Source organism: Mustelus asterias, chromosome 21 (genome assembly GCF_964213995.1).
Source record: "Mustelus asterias chromosome 21, sMusAst1.hap1.1, whole genome shotgun sequence".
NCBI lineage: Eukaryota > Metazoa > Chordata > Chondrichthyes > Carcharhiniformes > Triakidae > Mustelus > Mustelus asterias.
The window spans coordinates 65,743,769-65,766,378 of NC_135821.1; the positions used below are offsets into that span (position 1 = coordinate 65,743,769).

Sequence of the window (22,610 nt, forward strand, 5' to 3'; positions counted from 1 at the left end):
ATCCAGCTTAGACACAACTTTTTGTTGTTTTCCATCAATAGATAACCCAGATACTGAAGGAATATGTCTAATTACCTCCATTAGGGGTTCAATAGCTATTGCAAACAATAATGGGGAGAACAGGCAACCTTGCCTAGTCCCTCGCTAAAGACTAAAATGATCAGATCTGTAACTGTTGGTAAGAACTGCCACGAGTGGATTTTTATACAGCAGTTGTATCCACTTAACAAACTGCTCCCCCCAACCATCACTCCCCCAAGCCCAAATTTCTGCCACATTAAAATAAATAATTCCACTTCACCCAGTTGAAAGTTTTCTCTGCATCTAATGAGATCACTAAGTTATCATCTGCTTTTGAAAGAGCTGATTATTTAACAACCTCCTAACATTGTTACATGAATTCTGGCCCTTTATGAACCCAGTTTCATCACCATGGATAATCAAGGAGAGGATCTTTCCTAGACGCAACACCAGTATTTTAGACAACAATTTCAAATCTCCATTCAAGAGTGATATTGGCCTATAAGATGTACATTCCTCAGTATTCTCGATTGCCTTCAGAATTACAGAGATATTTGCTTCTCAAAGTGACTAAGGCAGCAGACCTGCTTTGAATAAATGGTTATATATAATCGACCAGAGGATCTATTAACAAGTCTTTAAATTCCTTAAAAATTCACTCCCACTTCTTTCAGCATTGAGTGGCTTGGATTCTTACCAGACCCCCTCTCCTTTTCAGCCAATTTTACTTCAAGCTGGTGCTGTCGCTCCAGCATTTAATCTTTTTATTGACCACATACAAAATGACCAAATCCCTTGCAAAAGCCTTGCAGGTTTTGCACAGGATTGAAGGGCTTACTTTAGAGAGAGAATTGACTGAGTAGAAGAGATCAAATTCGTCCTTAAAGTACAGGATAAAGTTATGATCCTTAAGCAGAGACGCATTAAGTTTCCAAGATCTAGACTGAGGATGAATTCGATTCCCGGCTTGGGTCACTGTCTGTGTGGAGTTTGCACATTCTCCTCGTGTCTGCGTGGGTTTCCTCCGGGTGCTCCGGTTTCCTCCCACAGTCCAAAGATGTGCGGGTTAGGTTGATTGGCCATGTTAAAATTGCCCCTTAGTGTCCTGAGATGCGTAGGTTAGAGGGATTAGTGGGTAAAATATGTAGGGATATGGGAGTAGGGTCTGGGTGGGATTGTGGTCGGTGCAGACTCGATGGGCCGAATGGCCTCTTTCTGTACTGTAGGGTTTCTATGAGTTCTATTCTATGAATCCTCTTGAGCAAAAATTCCAGGAAGACAGGAGTGTGATCAGAGATCTCAATATGACCCATGAAGCTGGAGTCCACTGAGTGTAACAATGTTTTTGGCATGAAAAATAATCAATTCTAGTAATACAATGGTGAGAGGCAGAGAAGAAGGTTAACTCTATCTTTAGGATGCAGTGTTTTTTAAACATCCAAGTATCCCACTTCCTCACATATCGATGCTAATGCTGTTAAGTAGGGGAATTCCTAGTTAAGGGAAGTTTATTCATCAAAGGATTAAGATGATAATTGAAGTTCCCACCTATGAAGGAATTTGTTGATGCGAATTCAGCAAAATCCATAAAGACATTAGTAACAAAATCAGCAAATAATTTGGAGGGAGGGGTCATAGATATTTATTATTGAAATGCTTTCCCCACACAGCAGCCCCTCAACAATCACATACATTCCCCAACCCCATCCTTCGTACAGAGCTCCACTCTAAAACGCAAATTCTTATTAACTAAAACTACAATCCCTCGGCTACGAGTCAAGAATGGGGCACAAATCACCTGCCCCACCCAGTCCCTTCAATTTCAGGTGCTCCTTGTCATCAATGTGAATTTCCTGCAACAAAGCTATGTCAACTTTCTTCTTGATGTGGAGATGCTGGTGTTGGACTGGGGTGAGCACAGTAAGAAGTCTGACAACACCAAGTTCAAGTCCAATAGGTTTATTTGGAATCACGAGCTTTTGGAGCACTGCTCCTTCATCAGGTTAGTGGAGAGGTAGGTTCACACACATGGCATATATAGGTAAAGACACAATTGCAAGATAATTACAGATTGGAATGTGAAAAATGGTTGGAATGCGAGTCTTTACAAGTAATCAAGTCTGTACAGGTACAGACAGTCTTGGGGCCCTGGCTTGAGATAATTCACACCTCTTTAACCCGTGATTATCCTTCTCCCCACTTGCACTGTCTGTACCTATAAATACTTGATTACCTGTAAAGACTCGCATTTCAACCATTCTTCACACTCCAATCTGTAATTATCTTGCAATTGTGTCTTTACCTATATATGCCATGTTTGCGAACATAGCTCTCCACTCACCTGATGAAGGAGCAGTGCTCCGAAAGCTCGTGATTCCAAATATACCTGTTGGACTTTAACCTGGTGTTGTGAGACCTTACTGAACTTTCTCCTTTAAAGGAAAGAGAAAGGGCAGGATTTTCTGGCCGCGCATGTCCCAAAACCAAAATTCCCGTCTGAGCTCAACAGACCTTTGAATGGTCCACCAAATTCTGTCTCGCCTGCTACGATTCCCGTGGTGGACAAGACGGGAGAATTTCAGCCAAATTTTTTTTCTTTTAATAGAATCTATGCACCCTACATTCCAGGAGAAAAGTTTCAAAATAGCTACTGTGATTGCTTATGCAGCCAAAAGAAATATAGGATATCGACACAAAGAAAATGGCTCACCAGCCAAAGATTTTCTTGCCCCGCTCAGGTGTGTACCAAAACCTACTTCCTCCATCCCCAGCTATACAAGAAGCACCTGTGATACATTACAAAGTATTTTTCGATGAAATGAGAGCTGTCTGTACCCTTGCAGGAACCAATTAATGATTATTTAACCCCAGAATAATAAGCAAACGTGAAACCCTTAGTTCTAAGGGGCTTTTCTTCACCAAAAGTGAGGCCCTGTATGGCTATACCTACAAACCTTCCGTAAGGTTTGTAGGTATAGCCATACAGGAGTCTTTCTCATCAAAGAAGAGACAACAAGGTTTGCCACAAAAAGGGCAAGTATATAGTGCCTGCCAATCTTAAAGGATTAAAAACTCACCGTAGTGCTCAATTATTAGATCATCTCTGTCAGAATGATAAATATCAACACAAAAATCAGGAAAGAGTTTAATGACAAGGGATAGAGTCCAGATTTTACAGCGAACTGACCCTGCATCCTCATTTTTCTTCATTTTACTGATGGTACTTTCAGCAGCCAGGGCCTTATGCTCTGGAATTCTCTTCCTTAAGCCTCTTTGTATCTTCCCTCTTTTAAAATAGTCCTTAAAACCTACCTCTGCTGAATATTTATGTCATCTGTGGCTGTTGGGTTGTGTACCGCCCCATTTATTTGACATTACAGCTGTCACCAACTTGGTTCGAATACTTTCCTATTTCAACTGTAAGGCCACATTAACGTGCAAGTCGGAGTCTTATGATCTATGGAGGATCCCAACTACAATTTTGAGGTATAAATGGGCAGGGAGCAAGCAACCACACTTACACATTTGTAGTTCAGCCTTTACGACGGTGGTCCTTAGAGATAGGTCTCAAACATACCAAAGATGGTTTTAACTTTTATTATGTACAGCCAAGAGGAATAATTGTTACCTGTTCCTAGACTGAGCCGCAATCCTCCAAGGAGCTGGTTGGAAAAGGGATCATGATCCCAGACAGTGATCTCTGCACAGGTCTCCTTCATATCGTCTGTCTGAAAGCCATCATATACCATTGTGTGGTTATAGATAGGATTCAAATCCTTCTTTATCACTCTGGTCTTTTGTCGGCTGGACTTAGCGACATCTGGGAGAATATAACTGATAACAACAGCATAATGGTACAGGAGTCAGTCACACAGCACTCAAAACAAAGTTCAGTAGTACTGATCACAGCCACACTGTGCATTAGCATGCTGCATATTGCACACTGGTTCAGTCACACTGCATGTTGCCATATCAGCTCAGTCATACTGCATATTTGGGATGCCAGCTCAAAAGCAGTGCTTGTTGTGGACACTATGTGTTGCCACGAATCTGCTTCAGTACATGCAGCATAATATTTGTCAGGATTCAGAAGAAGTCCATGGGCATCCTCAAAAGGCTGTGGGACAATCAGGGGAACTAGAATGTTGGGTGACCAGCTGTCAATTGCTCGGATCAAGGAAACAGTGGAAAGCATAGCCTCAAACCCTCTGGTACACCAGGAATTTAGCCCAGGTGGCAACAGGTGCACCAGAAGGTAACTTCTTTCTTCCATTTTCCCAGCTCCTTTATCAAGATAGTCATCAATTCCACAATTACATCAGTTCCATTGTTCCACAATACCATTGAATCCGCCACTATCAGCATTCTGGGGACTTACTAGTGATTAGAAATTGAACCAGACTAGCCATACAAATACTGTGGCTATAAGAGCAGGTCGGGAGCTGGGAATTCTGACGTACATGTGATGGAATACTCTCTACTTGCCAGAATGAATGCAGTTCCAACAACATTCAAGAAGCTCAACATCCAGGACAAAATGGCCCACTTTATCAGCACCAACATAAACATTCACTCCCTCCACCAGCAATGCACAGTGGCAGCAGTGTACAACATATACAACATGCACTGTAGCAACTCACCAAAGCTCCTTTGACAGCACCTTCCAAAACTGCGATTTCTACAACCTAGATGGCTAAGGGCATGGGAACACTACCTCCTGCAAGCTCCCCTCCAAGATACTCACCATCCTGACTTGGAGCTATATTGCCATTCTTTCACTGTTGATGGGTCAAAATATTGGAACTCTAACAGCACTGTGGGTGTATCTACAATGCAAGGACTGCAGCGATTGAAGAAGGCAATTAACGATGGACAATAAATGCTGGCCTTGCCAGTTTTGCCCACATCCCATGAAAGAGTAAAAAAAAACCACTGTGCTACCGTGCCAGGCGGCACGGTAGCACAGTGGTTAGCACTGCTGCTTCACAGCTCCAGGGTGCCGGGTTCGATTCCCGGCTCGGGTCACTGTCTGTGTGGAGTTTGCACATTCTCCTCGTGTCTGCGTGGGTTTCCTCCGGGTGCTCCGGTTTCCTCCCACAGTCCAAAGATGTGCGGGTTAGGTTGATTGGCCAGGTTAAAAATTGTCCCTTAGAGTCCTGGGATGTGTAGGTTAGAGGGATTAGCGGGTAAATATGTGGGGGTGGGGCCTGGGTGGGATTGTGGTCGGTGCGGACTCGATGGGCCGAATGGCCTCCTTCTGCACTGTAGGGTTTCTATGATTTCTATGAAAAAAAATCCATGAAATGAAAGACTTTGTTACCATTTGACAAAGGAGTTGACATCCTTGGATCGGATTGGGATGAGATTCCGTGCTTCTTTTAGCCAGATGTGCAGCTCTGCGGTGGGAGGCAGCCCCTGATCTAAAGCAGGATATTAGAGTGTCAGATATAATTTCATCTCTACCTCATCCCTGACCAGCCCACTCCACCCTTCCCCCAGAATCTGAGTGACAGGTCTGACCCTTCTCGATCCCATTCCATGCAAGGAACAATAATACAACAAACAACTACTTGCATTTATGTAGTGGCTTTAACATAATAAAATGTTCCAAAGAATTTCCCAAGAGCAGAAGTCAAACAAATTTTGACACCAAGCCATAGAAGGAGAAATGACCAAAAAACTTGGCCAATGATGTAGGTACTTTTAAATTACTATCTTGAAAGTGGGGAGGCGAAGAGGGGAAGAATGGTAGAGCTGAGGACCTTACTCTCTAACAATACTATGGATGTACCTACACCACGTGGTCCTCAGCAATACAAGAAGGTAGCTCATCACCACCTTCTCAAGGGCAATAAATGCTGACCTTGTCAGTGATGTCCATATCCCATGAAAGAGTAAAGAAAACCTAGATGACATGGCTATTGGTGAGACAAAGAGATGCACAAGAGGCCAGAATTGGAGGAGTGCAGAGTTATCAGAGGATTTTAGGGTATGAGAAGGCTACATTGATAGGGATGGGTGACCTTGGAGAAACTTGAACATGAGGATAAAAATTTTAAGATCAAAACATTGCTGGACCGTACGTCAGTGAATGCAAAAGTGATGGGTGAATAAACTTGATGAAAGGAAGCTAGAAAAGTACATGAGAGAAAAGGGAACAGAAAGATATGCAGAAGTGTTGAAATAAGGCAGATGAGAGGAGAAGTGTGCTGTATAACCACCAGCACAGATTAGTTGGACAATTAGCTTGTTTTTGTGGCGTATATTCTATTCAATTCAATATAAGAAAAATTATTAAGGGATATGGGGCAAAGGTGGGTAGAGCGAGTTTGTTCACAGATCAGGCAGTATCTCATTGAACAGTGGAACAGGTTCATGGGCCTAAATCACCTCCTCCTGTTTCTATGTTTTAGGTTTCTATCTGTGTAACGGCATTTGATGCAAGTTAGGATATGGGCACCAGATTTTTGGATTCACTGAAGTTTACGGAGGCTGGAAGATGGAAGACCAGTGATTGAAATAATCAAGTTTGAAGGTAATAAAGGCGTGGATGAGAGTTTCAGCAGTCAAGCTGAGGCAGGGATGGAGACTGATGATGTTACAAAGGTGGAGGCAGACATTCTTGGTGATGGAGTGGATATGGTGTTGGAAGGTCAGCTCAAGTAAACAAAAAAAGACAAAGCAGGTCTGAAGTCTTATGTGAACAAATCACATACATATATATATATTTATATTTATATATAGCCCAGGAAGTGTGCCTCAGAATGAGGATTGGTTAATATGTGGAAAACAGAGAATAGAACTAAAAGGATCATTTGCAAATGGTTAGGATCAGGAATTCATTGCTGAGAATGTGGTGGCAGCAGATTCAATTGTAGCTTTCAAAAGGAAATTGAATGAGGATCTGAAGCGAGAAAAATTGCGGAAAGACAGGAAAAGGCAGCGGAGTGGGACAAGCTGAATTTTCTTGCAGAAAGATGGCAGTACATGGTGGGCTGAATAGCCTTCTTCTGTGCTGTAACCATTCTATGATTGTCAACTTGCAATCTCGGCTACACTGTGATTGGGTCGCCATGTTTGAAGGGCGCCCCGATCAGAACATGAATAAACTTCTCCTCTAGCCCACCATGAAGGGTTTCAGGGGCTCCCCCCACCCATCCCACTGATTGGAGTCAGCATCCACCCCCTTGTCAGATTCGACTTCCCCCGAGGTTCCCCCGGTGTCTACCTCGGCACAAATTGGCACTGCCAAGTTAGCACCATACTGACCTGGCAGTGCCAACCTGCCTGGCCATGTTCCTCTCCCCTTCACACCCCCAGGGAATTTCCATGACAGGTTCACATCTGGGTGAAACTGTTGTAAACTGCACCAATGCGACATCACATCAATGTTGCGTGGATATACCGCGCCGGGGGGGGGGGGCGGTGTCAATATACGGTGAGGGGGTGTGTTAATATGAGAGGTGGCAAGTCACAATCTCACTGGCGAGATCCGTGACTTGCGGATTTCGCTGCATCTTGAGCCCCCGCTGACATTCTCAAGGACAGTGAGAGTGAGCTCAAGATCCCGCCCAGATTTTCAAGATATGGGGGTGGCCATTTAGGGCTGAGATAAAGAAAAATTTCTTCACTCAGTGGGTAGTCAATCTCTAAATTTTCAGAGTGGTGGATGTTTAGTCATTGAGTGCCAAGGTAGCACAGTGGTGAACACTGCTGCCTCACAGCGCCAGGAACCCGGGTTCAATTCCGGCCTCGGGAACTGTCTGTGTGGAGTTTTGCACATTCTCCCCGTGTCTACATGGGTCTCCTCCGGGTGCTCCGGTTTCCTCCCACAATCCAAAGACGTGGGGGTTAGGTTGATTGGGCATGCAAAATTGCCGCTTAATGTCAGGGGGATTAGTGGGTAAATACGTGGGGTTATGGAGATAGGTCCTGAGTGGGATTGTTGTTGGTGCGGGCTCGATGGGCCAAACGGCCTCCTTTTGCATTGTAGGGATTTTATGATTCTTTCAAGAATAAAGTTGATACATTTTGAATAATGAAGGAATCAAAGACTATGGGGATCCAGGGGATGGGGGGAAGAGTAGAATTGAGGTAGATGATCAATCTTGTTTTTACTGAATGGTACATATGGCTCAAGGTGTGCTCGTCGAGTACAATGGCCTACTCCTGCTCTTATTTCTTGTGTTATGATTGTAACTGAAAAGCATTTTGCCAGGGCTGGGCAGATTGGATGCAGGGTTGATATTTCCGCTGGCTGGGGGTGGAGAACAAGGGGGTCACAGTCTCAGGATACCGGGTAGGCCATTTAGGAGCGAGATGAAGTGGAACATCTTAATTCAGAGGAGTGAGATGAAGTGAAATACTTTCATTCAGAGGCTGGCGAACCTGTGGAATTCTCTACCACAGAAGGCTGTAGAGGCCAAGTTACTGAATATATTTAAGGAGGAAATAGATTTCAAGACTCTAAAAGCATCATGGGGCATAGGAGGTCTTGTGGTGAAGTGCCTCAACCACTGGATAAGAATTTCTGGGTCCAAGTCCAAAACCAGAACTTGTTGGCCACCAAGGAGCATTGCTAACATGGATCAATGGGCTGATAACCAGCTCTGGAATCCATCCACTACTTCTCTCACTATTCCCCAAAAGGTAAAAAGCAGTGTGGGTGTGAAAAAAGGGTACGGGGAGAGCACAGGAGTATGCGTTGAGATAAAGGATCAACCTTGGATCATATTGAATGATAGAACAGGTCTGATGGCCGAATGACTTAATCCTGCTCCTATTTTTTATGTTTCGATGATGTGACTGAACGTACCGTGTGTTCCCGCTGGGATGAATTTCAGCAACAAGCACAGCTGACTTTTGCTTCGGATCACGTTTGGTGGCGTAGGAATCTGTACAGGAGTAGATGCACATACTTTATTTCCACATCTATTATTGTTTACACTTCACATAACAGTATGGGGAAAGACAGTGTGGCTCAGCCTCGGACAGTTTTAGATGAGGGCAACCCGACAATGGAAGATTTTAGCAAGTGGGCGTGCAGATAGATAGATTTGAATCTTGAGACAAGGTCAGTGGTGGAGATGGTGATAGGAAGCAAGAGCCCAACACGCACACGTATACCTGGGTGGCAACGAGCTAAGCTGAGCTGCATTGTCTGTTCCATTACCTAGCAGGTTATTGCAAACTTGCACCCTGCAGAAGGATAATGGGAAATTTAACAAAATAAAAATGGATGGGTTTCTATCAAAACATGTGGAAAGGAAAATTTAGGACAAATCCTACCTGTTTTTTGGAATATTTTTGTCCATTTGCAGGCTGTTGTCAGCAAACAATTTATTTACATGGATCTGGAGGGGATTAGATTGTAAAACCACAGAGATACATATAGGTTTTGCCAAAAAGTCACTGACCTGAAATGTTCAACTCACTCAAAACCTATTCACTTATAGAAAGTTCAAATTGGGTCTACTTACCTCTGTTTTACTCTCCGCAGATGTCTGGCCTGTTGAGCCTTACCAATAGAAAGGGTAAGATATTCAAATACCTACGGATGAATTTTGGCAGCCCATGGGTGACAGGGAAGAAAGGCTGATAAATAGCGGGGACCTGTGCCAGGACAGCTTCCCACTGCCATCAGGGAAATTTCACTGAGGTCAACACTGCGAGGTGGCGTCTGCAGTGGAGACCTTGGTGCAGGATGTGGCAAGAGATGTCTGCACTATGGTGCAGGGCTTCGACTGCCTGGTGCAGGCATTGGTGGGAATCCACAAGTGTCAGTGCCAGAGGACAATGGGGCTTCTGTATCTCACTCCAGCTGCCCCTCTATACCATGGTAGAGCAGAGGCCCCTGGGAACTGAAAAGGAAGAGTGGCAGTACAGCCGAGGGCCCTCTGGCCAGGAAATCCTGGATGGCTCTCGCCCATCTCACGCCTGTCACCCCCCACTTGTCAAGGTCCCGACCACCAGGGGACATCTGCCAAGGTCATCTCAGATAAAAGGGCATGGAGGTCAGTAGGCCACCTCAACTTCAGTTGTGGATCCTGGGGATACAGCTGGACATAGTGGGAGTTTCAGGAAGATTAAGAAACTGTAGGCATTTAGTGGCTAGGGTGAATATAGGCACTAGTGTAGATAGGTCACCATTTTGTTTTGAATGTTTGGCAATAAATTTCACTTTGTTCACTCACAGAGCCTCCACCCTGTCTGTTCATGCCACCAAGCTTGGGAGAACCACCGCGCTCACCCAGTGCCTCGCAACTGCCCCTAAGGAAGGGCACTCCCTCAGCTGTGATGTGGACAGGAATCCAGGAAGGAGGACAATGGGAAGTGCTGCCTGCATACCAGCCTTCACAAACTTTTTAAAGCAAGTGGCGCTCCAACATGAATCAAAGTCCCTACAGTACAGAAGGAGGTCATTGGGTCTGTACTGACTCTCCGACAGAATATCTCACCTCCACCATGGCTAACACATCTAACCTACGCATCTTGGAACACTAATGGGCAATTTAACATGGCCAATCCACCTAATCTGCACATCTTTGGACTGTGGGGAAACCGGAGGAAACCCGCGCAGACACGGGGAGAATATGCAAACTTCTCACAGTCAGTCACCCAAAGCTGGAATTGAACCTGGGTCCCTGGCACTGTGAGGCAGCAGTGCTAACCACTGTGCCACCATGCCCAAAGGGAAGCTAAGGCCTACTGACCCCTCTCCCCAAAATTGCGATTCTGGGACGCCCATCCTTAAACCCAAGTTGAACTTATCTATACACCCCCCTCCCCCTCCAAGTCCTCTCCAATGTCCCCTGAGCAGTGCACACTGCGAAGGATGCTGGCTACCTGAATGCCCACCTCCAAAATCTTCCTCAGAGGGGAAGGCGCCAGGTTCATGCTGAAGAAGGGAAAGGGTTACTGTTTTTTTGTACTCAATGTATTTTGTACCTAAAGGGTTAATCGATTTTGTACCTAGAATGTATCACAAACATAACCCTTCATTATGGCTAATCTCCCCTTGTTTATACTACTCCTGACATTAATACAAGTTATTCATTCTTTAAACTCTGACTATCTATCGTTATAAGAATAAATGTGAATGTTAATTGTAAAGTCTTACCTTTCCTACAAGCTTGTGTGTGGTTTGAGGAAAGAAAATAATTACATGATGTGGAGTGCGATACAGCCATTTGACAGGAAGACTCCCTGCTGGGACAGCTGCAATTGCGCCGGTAACTTCAAAGGGGAAACCGCGGAAGAGCAGGAAACCGGAGTTTACTTTGTGACCAGAAGCTGTAAATGTATCTTTGATTCATGACCAGACCAGTGTTTGCGTCGTGACTGGTGCTGGGAGCCATAATGTACAAATGTCCACTCTTCTTGTGTTCAGTGAGAGATCTGGTGAACCGCTGTTAAGGTGCCAGGTCTCTCCCGAAAGCTTTTGAGAATAAAGCTCACTGTACCTTGACTTACTAACTATCTCAGAGGTATTATTTACCTACAACAATGCTTATGTAGACTTGTTGTAAATGGCATCGCGTGGCATCATTATGGCGCCTGCTGAATATCCGGTGAGGAGACATGTCCTGGAGAGAGTGCTTGCTAATGACATGCTAATGTATTCAAATGAGCTTTCTGCAGTCCCATGGCATATTTCATGACACTCTACCAGTGAGGGGCTGGTAAGATTGGAACTTTGAAATGTGCCAGCACCGCCATTCCCTCAGACGGAAAGTGCAGGCTCAAAATCATCCCCTACAATTACTTCCAAAAACGAATTAGATGAATGCTTGAAGTGGAAACAAATGATGGGCTAATGGGAAAGAGCTGGGAAGTAGGCCTTTTTGGACAGCTCTTGCAACTATGACGTTAGTGTATTTTTAAGAAAGGTTTTTAAAAAAAAATTCTGTTCTCTGCAATTGTAAGCAGACCTTTTTCAGTTTGGTTTCATTGCTGTCGAGTTGTCTACGAGGGGTTCTTTTATTGCTACTTCAATAGCTTAAATGGGATCTGTTTATTTTAACTCTGGGTTGTTTTATGATCCTGCCTTGTTCGGAGGATGGTCATGTGTTATTGGACAGTTTTATTTTCCCTTTCCAGTGAGTTTAAGGTTTCATTTTCTGTTTGGCTGCAGTTAGAGTTGTGTTTTAGAAGGGACAGCAAGCTGGAAAGAAGAGTTTCTCTCTCTCTCCCTGTTTTGTTTGGAAATCCTGCTGGTTATCTGAAAGCAAGGTCCTGCCTTTCTGAAGGGGAGAATCTGCTGCTGGTGGTTTGACCAGAGTCTCTCCCTGTTGTTCGGACTCCAAATGGTTCTGCGTATCAGGAGACCCACAGCATTCATCCAAAGGACTCAAGTCCAGTATCATGTGAGCATTAGTCTTTGCTGTGTTAAAACATTGAAAATGTTCTTTTGTCTATGGGATTAGTTTGATTGGAACACATTAGATATTTGTTAAAGGGTTATATATTATAGTGGTTTTGTTTCGTTTCTTGTTTGTAATTGATAAAAGTTCTTGCTAATTTTCTTACTATACATGTTAATTATATTCTTAAATAAATGTTGTTTGATAAAACTCCCTAGTGGGTCATTTGAATCATATCTGAAATGAAACATATCATGCTTATCCTAGCCAAATTCAATATGCAAAAATTATGATCCAGAAAACACTTTGGAGTTTCTGATCTGAACCATAACACAAAGAGCAGATGGTGACATAATGAACTCCTTCTATGCAATAAGATTCTTTGATTGAAATATGAACACTGGACTCAGTGGGTGTGAGGTATATGAATACTGATATCCCTCCCTGGAATTTCACTGCATATACTTTTTTTTAAACCATGTGATGTATCAGCAGAAACTTTGATGTGGATAGAAAGACTCAGCCAACAAAGTACTTTGGACATCTAGTCACCGTTATAATTTCGGAAACACAGCAGCCAATTTGCAGATAGCAGGCTCCTACAAACAGCAATGTGATAATGACTAGATAATCCTTTTGTGATGCTGATAGAGAGATAAATATTGGCCAGGACACTTCCAGCTTTTCCTACATTCACCTGAGAAGGCAGATCAGTCTCATCCTCCAACAGTTCAATACTCCCTCAGCATTGCTCTGGAGTATCAGCCTAGAATTCTGTACTCAGCTTTTGGAGTGGAACTTGAATCCACAACCTTCTAACTCAGAGGCAGAAATGCAGCTGACTGATGCATGGTTTTCTTTCTTGGAGTTGTGCGAGAAGCAGAACTCTGAATAGATTCAAATGAAGTTTAAACTGAAGGTGATTCCAGCATTATTTGTGGCAATAAAAACAATTTATTTTTGCAATATGGATATACAACTAGATTTGACTAATTCTTTCAGTGTTAATTATATTTTTGTGAATTTATAGCAAGAGAGACTTAATCGCATCACGTATTGGAATGGATCATTATAAAACCCTTCCCTTTTATCTGAATATGCCACAATGATTAGAACTGCAGGAAATTGGGTGTGAGTGATCATTAAAATTGACTGCTTGGATGGTGGAAGGTAGTTTCATCACCAATCTCACTTTTGCAGAAAAAGTTGGGCCATTTATACTTAACTGAACTACTGACTGTCTTTGCACTACAAACAAAATTACTAAATGGGACAAGTCACTAAATGAGCATAAATCAAATACCATACTATTTTCCATGATTCCAATTAATCACATTCACTTTTGCTTTAACCTATTGGAACATTTTCTCTAACATGTTTAATACTCAGATCAAGAATATTACCTAAGAATATGAAAATGAACTGCTGTACAATGTGCAAGCTCAAGATCAATCACCATCAGGATATCCCATGACAGTGCACATCATGCCTGCTCTGTTGGAAGGAGCAGCTTTTTTGGCAAAGAATGGCCGTTTCTTAGTCCCTATATTGCAGATATAACAGTGTACACAGTTATAAGGTGTATTATAATTATTCTGCAGGTAAATGTGTGCAGGACAGTCACAATATCTTACCCGTGGCTGTAGGACATAGGATGTAGGTTTGGTATTGCTCCAATCCCATATTTCAAGTGGGGTCTCCACCTCACCCAGGAAGAGGTTGCGCCCAAAATGATCACTGTGCCACACAGAGAGATTCAGAGTCCGACTCTTCAGCTCATCTTTCTCCAGTTTGTACTTTAACAAAAAACAGAGGGTGAGTGAAGGCATTTTCCCAAAAACAGGCTCTCTGATTAACCTCCCAAACCTACAACCACTACAACCTAGAAGGACATGGGCAGCAGATACCTGGTAACACCACTACATGCATATTACCCTCCATGTCACTCACCATCCTGACTTGGAAATATATTGATGTTACTGCACTGTCACTGGGTCAAAATTCTAGAATTCCCTCCCTAACAGCACTGTGGGTGCACCTGTACTTCAGGGACTGCAGCGGTTCAAGAAGGCAGCTCACCATCATCTTCTGAAGCGCAACTAGGGATGGGCAATAAATACTGGCCTAGCCAGCAACATCCTTATCTCATGAATGAATTTTTAAAAAGGTACGGTGCGATGGTTCGCAAGCAGATTAAATGGATTGATGAACGCCTGAGCTAGAGCAGAACTATATCTAAGGAAATAAAGGAGGGTATCAAATTGAAAGAAAATGCATACAAAGTGGCAAAGATTAGTGGGAACCTAGAGGATTGGAAAATCTTTAAAGGTCAGCAGAAAGCCACAAAAAAAGCTATAAACAAAAGTAAGATGGATTATGAAAGTAAACTAGCTCAGAATATAAAAACAGATAGCAAAAGTTTCTACAAATATATAAAACGAAAAAGAGTGGCTGAAGTAAACATTGGTCCTTTAGAGGATGAGAAGGGGGATGTAATAACTGGAAATGAGAAAATGGCTGAGGCATTGAACAAGTATTGTGTGTTGGTCTTCACAGTGGAAGACACAAATAACATTCCAAAAATTGATGACAGGAAGGCTACGGTAGGTGAGGACCTAGAAACTTTCATTATCACAAAAGGGTAGTGTTGGGCAAGTTAATGGGGCTAAAGGTAGACAAGTCTCCTGGTCCTGATGGAATGCATCCCAGGGTACTAAAAGACATGGCGGGAGAAATAGCAAATGCATTAATGGTAATTTACCAAAATTCGCTGGACTCTGGAGTGGTTCCCGCAGATTGGAAAACAGTAAATGTGACGCTACAGTTTTAAAAAGGAGGTAGACAAAAGGCGGGTAACTATAGGCCTGTTAGCTTAACTTCTGTAGTAGGGAAAATGCTTGAATCTATCATCAAGGAAGAAATAGTGAGACATCTGGATATAAATTGTCACATTGGTAAGACGCAACTTGGGTTCACGAAGGGAAGGTCATGTTTGACTAATGTGGTAGAATTCTTTGAGAACATTACATGTGTAGTGGACAATGGGGAACCTGTGGATGTGGTGTATCTGGATTTCCAGAAGGCATTTGACAAGGTGCCGCACCAAAGACTGCTATAAGATAAAGGTGCAGTGTTACGGGTAATGTATTAGCATGGATAGAGGATTGGTTAACTAACAGAAAGCAAAAAGTGGGGATAAATGGGTATTTTTCTGGCTGGCGATCAGTGTCTAGTGGTGTGCCTCAGGGATCAGTGTTGGGACTGCAATTGTTTACGATTTACATTGATGATTTGGAGTTGGGGACCAAGTGTAGTGTGTCAAAATTCGCAGATGACACTAAGATGGGTAGCAGAGCAGTGTTCAGAGGACGCTGAAAGTCTGCAAAGGGATATAGACAGTCTAAGTGAGTGGGCGAAGGTCTGGCAGATGGAGTACAATGTTGGCAAATGTGAGGTCATCTATTTTGGTAGGAATAACAGCAAAATGGACTATTATTTAAATGGTAAAAAATTGCAGCATGCTGCTGTGCAGTGGGACCTGGGTATCCTTGTGTAGGAATCTCAAGGAGCTGGTTTGCAGGTGCAGCAAGTAATTAAGAAGGCAAATTGAATTTTGTCCTTTATTGCTAGAGGGATGGAGTTTAAAAACAGCAAGATTATGTTGCAGCCGTATAAGGTACTGGTGAGGCCACACCTGGAGTACTGTGTACAGTTTTGGTCTCCTTACTTGAGAAAGGATATACTGGCACTGGAGTGGATGCAGAGGAGATTCACTAGGTTGATTCCAGAGTTGAGAGCGTTGGCTTACGAGGAGAGATTGAATAGATTGGGGCTATACTCATTGGAATTCAGAAGAATGAGGGGAGATCTTATAGAAACATACAAGATTGTGAAGGGAATAGATAAGATAGAAGCAGGGAAGTTGTTTCCACTGGCGGGTGAAACTAGAACTAGGGGGCAAGGCCTCAAAATAAGGGGAAGCAGATTTAGGACCGAGTTGAGGAGGAACTTCTTCACACAAAGGGTTGTGAATCTGTGGAATTCCCTGCTCAGTGAAGCAGTTGAGGCTACCTCATTGAATGTTTTTAAGGCAAGGACAGATAAATTTTTGAACAGTAAAGGAAAAAGGGTTATGGTGAGTGGGCGGATAAGTGGAGCTGTATTCAGGAAAAGATCAGCCATGATCTTATAGAATGGCGGAGCAGATTCGAGGGGCCAGATGGCCTACTCCTGCTCCTAGTTCTTATACATGCTTCAGTGTATATGGTTACAGGAGGTTACACCTGTATTCCTGGATGTGTCAGGGTTTGTGTTTATGCACTAGTGTCAAGATACATATGCTTATTTATTTGTGTCACAAGTAGGTGTATATTAACACTGCAATGAAGTTTCTGTGAAAATCCCCTAGTCGCCACACTCTGGCGCCTGTTCGGGTACACTGAGGGAGAATTTAGCATAGCCAATGTACCCAACCAGCATGTCTTTCAGGAGGAAACCACAGCACCCGGAGGAAACCCACAGACACAGGAAGAATGTCTGCACAGACAATGACCCAAACCGGGAATCAAACCCAGGTCCTTGGTGCTGTGACGCAGTGCCACCACGCCACTCTGTGTATGTGTCAAAGTATAGAAGATATATTTGTACATGTCATGGTACATATGGTGTAGATGTGTATACGCCAGGGTTAATATAGCATATGTAGTAGATGTGTGTGTCAGCATATAGATGATGTCAGGATGTCTCAGTAAAAATGATGTAAATTAAGGTATGTGTCAATGTATATGATATCTATGTTGAGTTGCATCAGTACATATTTGATACTAATGGCAACAACTTACATTTTTACAGTGCCCCTAACATAGGAAAATAGCAGGATTTCATGGAAGAATCAACAGGAAGGCATTGGAATAGTCAAATCAGGAGGAACAAAGGCAAAGATGTTGAAGAGAGACATGTTGCTGTTTTTGTATTGCGTTATTTAGTACAAGCTCAAGAATACCAAATTTCAAATGATCACAGTTGTTACCACAGGAGAAAGGGAGATTGGTTGGCAATCCGAGGCATTGCCATGGAGAAAGCAATGGGGAACTATAGGCCCCTCATGCTTCTGAGTAATTCAAAACAGGCAAAAGGCTTTGATATATTCCTTTTGTTTGCAGAGAATGGATCGCTGCATTTGAATGTATGTTGTTTCCAGCTAGTGTAAATGAGCCACATTACGAACTTGGCCAATTATCTTATATTGGTTGTTGGTGTAGCTGTTAGAGCACTCAGTGGTTCAACTGCTCAATCATAGAATCATATCTGACAGTAGGCATTTTGTTTTGGGTTTTGCAAATATGGGCTAATTGAGTTCAGATTGTACTCTATTACAAACAGTGAAGGAACATATTGCTTGATTTGATCTGCCAATGATTGGGATGTACAGATTAAGTACCTGGCATTGCGCCTAGACTGAAAGTCATGCACAAGTTGCTCAATTGTGCAATAGGCAGAACGTCTTTTTGGACTGATGATAACATCCTATTAGTGGAAAATTCAACGCATGTTACCACTGCATTGTAGCAGCATGAACATTGTGACATAGGAAATAGCAGCAGGAGTAAGCCATTTGGCCTCTTGAGCCTGCTGTGCCATTTGACCTCGATCTGCTTCCTCAGTGCTATTTTCCAGCACCACCCCCCATATCCATTGATGTCTTTAATTCCTAGAAATCAATCAATCTCTATTTCTAACATATTCGTCAGCTGAGTCTCCAAAGTCCTCTGGAGTAGAAAATTAAAGATTTGCCAGTCTCTGAGTGAAAACATTCCTCCTCATTTCAGTCCTAAATGGCCTACCCCTTATTCTGAGACTATCGCTGGAACTTTACCACCCCGTCTGCCACGGGAATCAGAGTGGGCGAGGGGCAGAGTGGGTGAAGCTCCATTGACCTCGGGTGGGATTTCATGGTTGAGACGAGTGAGGCTGTAAAATCCCACCCTGTGTCTCCTGGTTCTCGGTCCCCAGCCAGGGGAACATCCCTTGTTAAGCCCTGGAAGAATTTTGTATGTTCCAATGAAACCACTTCTCATTCTTCTAAACTCTGGAGAATACAAGTTCAGTTTTCTCAATCTCCTCATAGCACAATCCTGCCATCACAGGAATCAGTCCTGTAAACCTTTGTTTCATTCCCTCCATGGCAAGGACATCTTTCGGAAAGGAGAACAGTACTCCAGATGTGGTCTCACCAAGGCTCTGTACAACTACAGCAATATATTAACTCCTGTTTTGATGTCCTCATGCAATAAAGGCCAACGTATCATTTGCCTTCCTAATTGTTGCTGCACCTGCATGTTAGCTTTCGGTGCCTCATGAAGGACAGCTATCTCTCACCGTTTAAGAAATATTCTGTCCTTCTATTTTTTTCACCAAGTGGATAACTTCACAGTTTTCTATATTATATTCCATCTGCCATGTTTTTGTCCATTCACTTAGCCTGTCTAAATCTTCTTGAAGTATGTTTGCATCCTCTGCACAGCTCACATTCTCATCCAGTTTTACATCAGCAAAATATAAAATATTACATTTGGTACCCCGATCCAAATCATTGATATAGATTGTAAATATACGGGGGAGGAAGTGGCGCAGTGGGACTGTCACTGGATGAGTAATCCAGAGACCCAGAGGAAGATCTGGGGACCTGGGTTAAATTCCCGCCACAGCAGACGATGAAATTTGAATTCAACAAAAATCTGGAATTAAATATCCAATGATGACCATGAAACCATTGTTGGGAAAACCTATCTGGTTCACTAATGTCCTTTAGGGAAAGAATCTGCTGTCCTCATCTGGTCTGGCCTACATGTGACTCCAGAGCCACAGCAATGTGGTTGGTTGACTCTCAAATGCCCTCTGAAATGGCAGGCTGTCAGGGACGGGCAGTAAATGCTGGCCCAGCCAACAGCGCTCAAGTCCAAAAAAATGAATTCAATAAATGATCCTCGAGACACCCTACTAATCACAGCCTACCAACCTGAAAAAGAACCATTTATTCCCACTCTATAGGAGAGATGCAAAATAACTTTAAGTGATTTTCTTTGGGGTGGTTGTAAGGAACAAGTGGGACCTTATTGAAAGCATTCTGAACATCCAATTACATCACAGTTACTAGTTCCCCCTTATCTATTCCGCCAGTTATCTGCAGAAAATGCGAACATGTTTGTGAAACATGATGTGGAGATGCCGGCATTGGACTAGGGTAAACACAGTAAGAAATCATAGAAACCCTACAGTGCAGGAAGAGGCCATTCGGCCCATCGGGTCTGCACCGACCACAATCCCACCCAGGCCCTACTCCCATATCCCTACATATTTTTACCCGCTAATCCCTCTAATCTACAAACCTCAGGACACTAAGGGGCAATTTTACAATGGCCAATCAACCTAACCAGCACATCTTTGGACTGTGGGAGGATCCCGGAGCACCCGGAGGAAACCCACGAGGAGAATGCGCAAACTCCACACAGGCAGTCACCCGAGCCGGGAATCGAACCCAGGTCCCTGGAGCTGTGAAGCAGCAGTGCTAACCACTGTGCTACCGTGCCGCCTGGTAGTTTAACAACACCAGGTTAAACACCACTCACCTGAAGAAGGGGCTTAAGGCTCCGAAAGCTTGTGGCTTTTGCTACCAAATAAACCTGTTGGACTTTAACCTGGTTTTGTTAAACCTCTTACTGTGTGAAACATGACGCAGTATTTTCTCTTTTTTAAAAAAAATATAGAGTGTGGCAGTGGACAGAAATAATGGCAAGGAAACTGTCAGCCCCAGCAGTGGCTTTCTCCATCATATCATTAGGGACTTAGTATTAAAACAAAGGATGGATCTCATGATATCACACTGACAGGGCGGGGTCTGATTGAGCCTGCCCCGTGAGTAACTTGGGTTCTAAAAGATCGGGGCGCTCTTTTTAATACAGAAAGTGAAGAATAGAACCTCCCCACTCCCCCCATGTAACACCCCCCCACACGGACACCCCCCCCCCCCCCATGGAACAAAGCCCCCTTGCACTGCCCAGGCAGTGTCAGGGACTGTGCTTGGGCATGACCCTCCCTCCCTATACGTGGATAGCATGTATAGAGAGATAGTCACACTGCAGGCTCAGACTCCGCAGACAGGAAGGGAATGGGTGACCACCAGACAGAGCGAGAGAGATAGGCAGGTAGTGCAGGAATCTCCTGTGGCCATTCCCCTGCAAAACAGATATACCGCTTTGGATGCTGTTGAGGGGAATGACCTCTGGGGAAAGCAGTAGCAGCCAAACTCGTTGCACCACAGTTGGTTCTGCTGCAGAGGGGAGGGGTAAAAAGTGTGCCAGTGCAATAGTTACAGGGGATTCAATTGTAAGGGGGAATAGACAGGCGTTTCTGTGGCAGCAAACAAGACTCCAGGATGGTATGTTGCCTCCCTGGTGCTAGGGTCAAGGATGTCTCGGAGCGGCTGCAGGACATTCTGAAGGGGGAGGGCGAACAGCCGGTGGTCATAGTACACATTGGTACAAACGACATAGGTAAAAAAAAGGGATGAGGTCCTAAAAGCAGAATACAGAGAGCTCAGAAGAAAGTTAAGAAATCAGACCTCAAAAGGTAGTGATCTCAGGATTACGACCGGTGCCACGTGCTAGTCAGAGTAGAAATGATAGGATATATCGGATAAATATATGGCTGAAGAGATGGTGTCGGGGGGGGGGGGTAGTTTCAGATTCCTGGGGCATTGGGACTGGTTCTGGGGGAGGTGGGACCTGTACAAATTGGACGGATTACACCTGGGCAGGACTGGGACTGATGTCCTCGGGGGAGTGTTTGCTAGAGCGGTTAGTGAGGGTTTAAACTAATATGCCAGGGGGATGGGAACCTATGTAAGGAGTCCGAGAAGGACAAAAATGTGGGGAGAAGGTTCCAACTATATCAAAAATCAGGAAGAAAGTTAAAAGGAAGGAGAACTCAGGAGATGTTATTAATGGAAGGGTTAGAATTCAAAAAGATAGTACAAAAACTAGCATAAGGGCACTTTTTCTGAATGCTCATAGCATTCTAAACAAGGTAAATGAGTTGATGGCACTAATCATTGCGAACGAGTATGATTTGGTGGCTACTACAGAGACATGGTTGCAGGATGGTCACGACTGGGAATTAAATATCCAGAGGCAACAGACTGTTCGGAGGGACTGACAGGAAGTTGAGGGAGGTGGTGTAGCTCTGATATTTAAGGATGACATCAGGGTGGTAGAGAGCGATGATATAGGTTCTATGGAAAAAAAGGTTGAATTAATTTGGGTGGAAATCAGAAATAGTAAGGAGAAAAAGTCACTGGTAGGCATAGTCTATAGGCCACCAAATAATGACATCATGGTGGGGAGAGAAATAAACAAAGAAATAACTGATGCATGTAAAAATGGTACAGCAATTATCATGGGGGATTTTAATCTACATATCAATTGGTCAAACCAGGTCGGTCAAGGCAGCCTTGAGGAGGAGTTAATACAATGTATCCGTGATAGCTTTCTTGAACAGTATGTAATGGAACCTACGAGAGAGCAGGCTATCCAAGGTCTGGTCCTGTGTAATGAGACAGGAATAATTAATGACCTTGCAGCTAGGGATCCTCTCGGAAGAAGCGATCACAGTATGGTTGAATTTAAAATACAGATGGAGCGTGAGAAGATAAAATCCAATACCAGTATCTTGTGCTTAAACAAAGGAGACTACAAAGGGATGAGGGAGGCATTAGCTAAGGTAGACTGGGAGCAAAAACTTTATGGTGGGACAATTGAGGAACAGTGGAGGACTTTCAAAGCGATCTTTCACAGTGCTCAGCAAAAGTATATACCAGTGATAAGGAAGGACTGTAGAAAAAGAGATAATCAGCCATGGATATCTCAGGAAATAAAGGAGGGTATCAAATTGAAAGAAAATGCATACAAAGTGGTAAAGATTAGTGGGAACCTAGAGGATTGGGAAAACTTTAAAGATCAACAGAAAGCCACGAAAAAAGCTATAAAGAAAGGCAAGATGGATTATGAGAGTAAACTAGCTCAGAATATAAAAGCAGACAGCAAAAGCTTCTACAAATATATAAAACGAAAAAAAGAGTGGCTAAAGTAAACATTGGTCCTTTAGAGGATGAGAAGGGGAATGTAATAACTGGAAATGAGGAAATGGCCAAGGCATTGAACAGGTATTTTG

At 43.4% G+C, this 22,610-nt stretch overlaps 1 protein-coding gene across 1 annotated transcript in view; it reads right to left on the reverse strand.

Annotated features, from left to right (window-relative positions):
* Positions 1-3,575: 3,575 nt before the first annotated feature.
* LOC144508907 (synaptotagmin-like protein 1) overlaps positions 3,576-22,610 on the reverse strand; it is a 61,544-nt gene continuing 42,509 nt past the window's right edge. The window contains exons 10-13 of the mRNA XM_078237120.1: positions 14,018-14,179; positions 8,837-8,915; positions 5,342-5,441; positions 3,576-3,855 (exon numbers count right to left, since the gene is read on the reverse strand). Coding sequence (XP_078093246.1) covers positions 3,576-3,855; positions 5,342-5,441; positions 8,837-8,915; positions 14,018-14,179 — 621 coding nt within the window. The remainder of the gene's footprint in view (positions 3,856-5,341; positions 5,442-8,836; positions 8,916-14,017; positions 14,180-22,610) is intronic.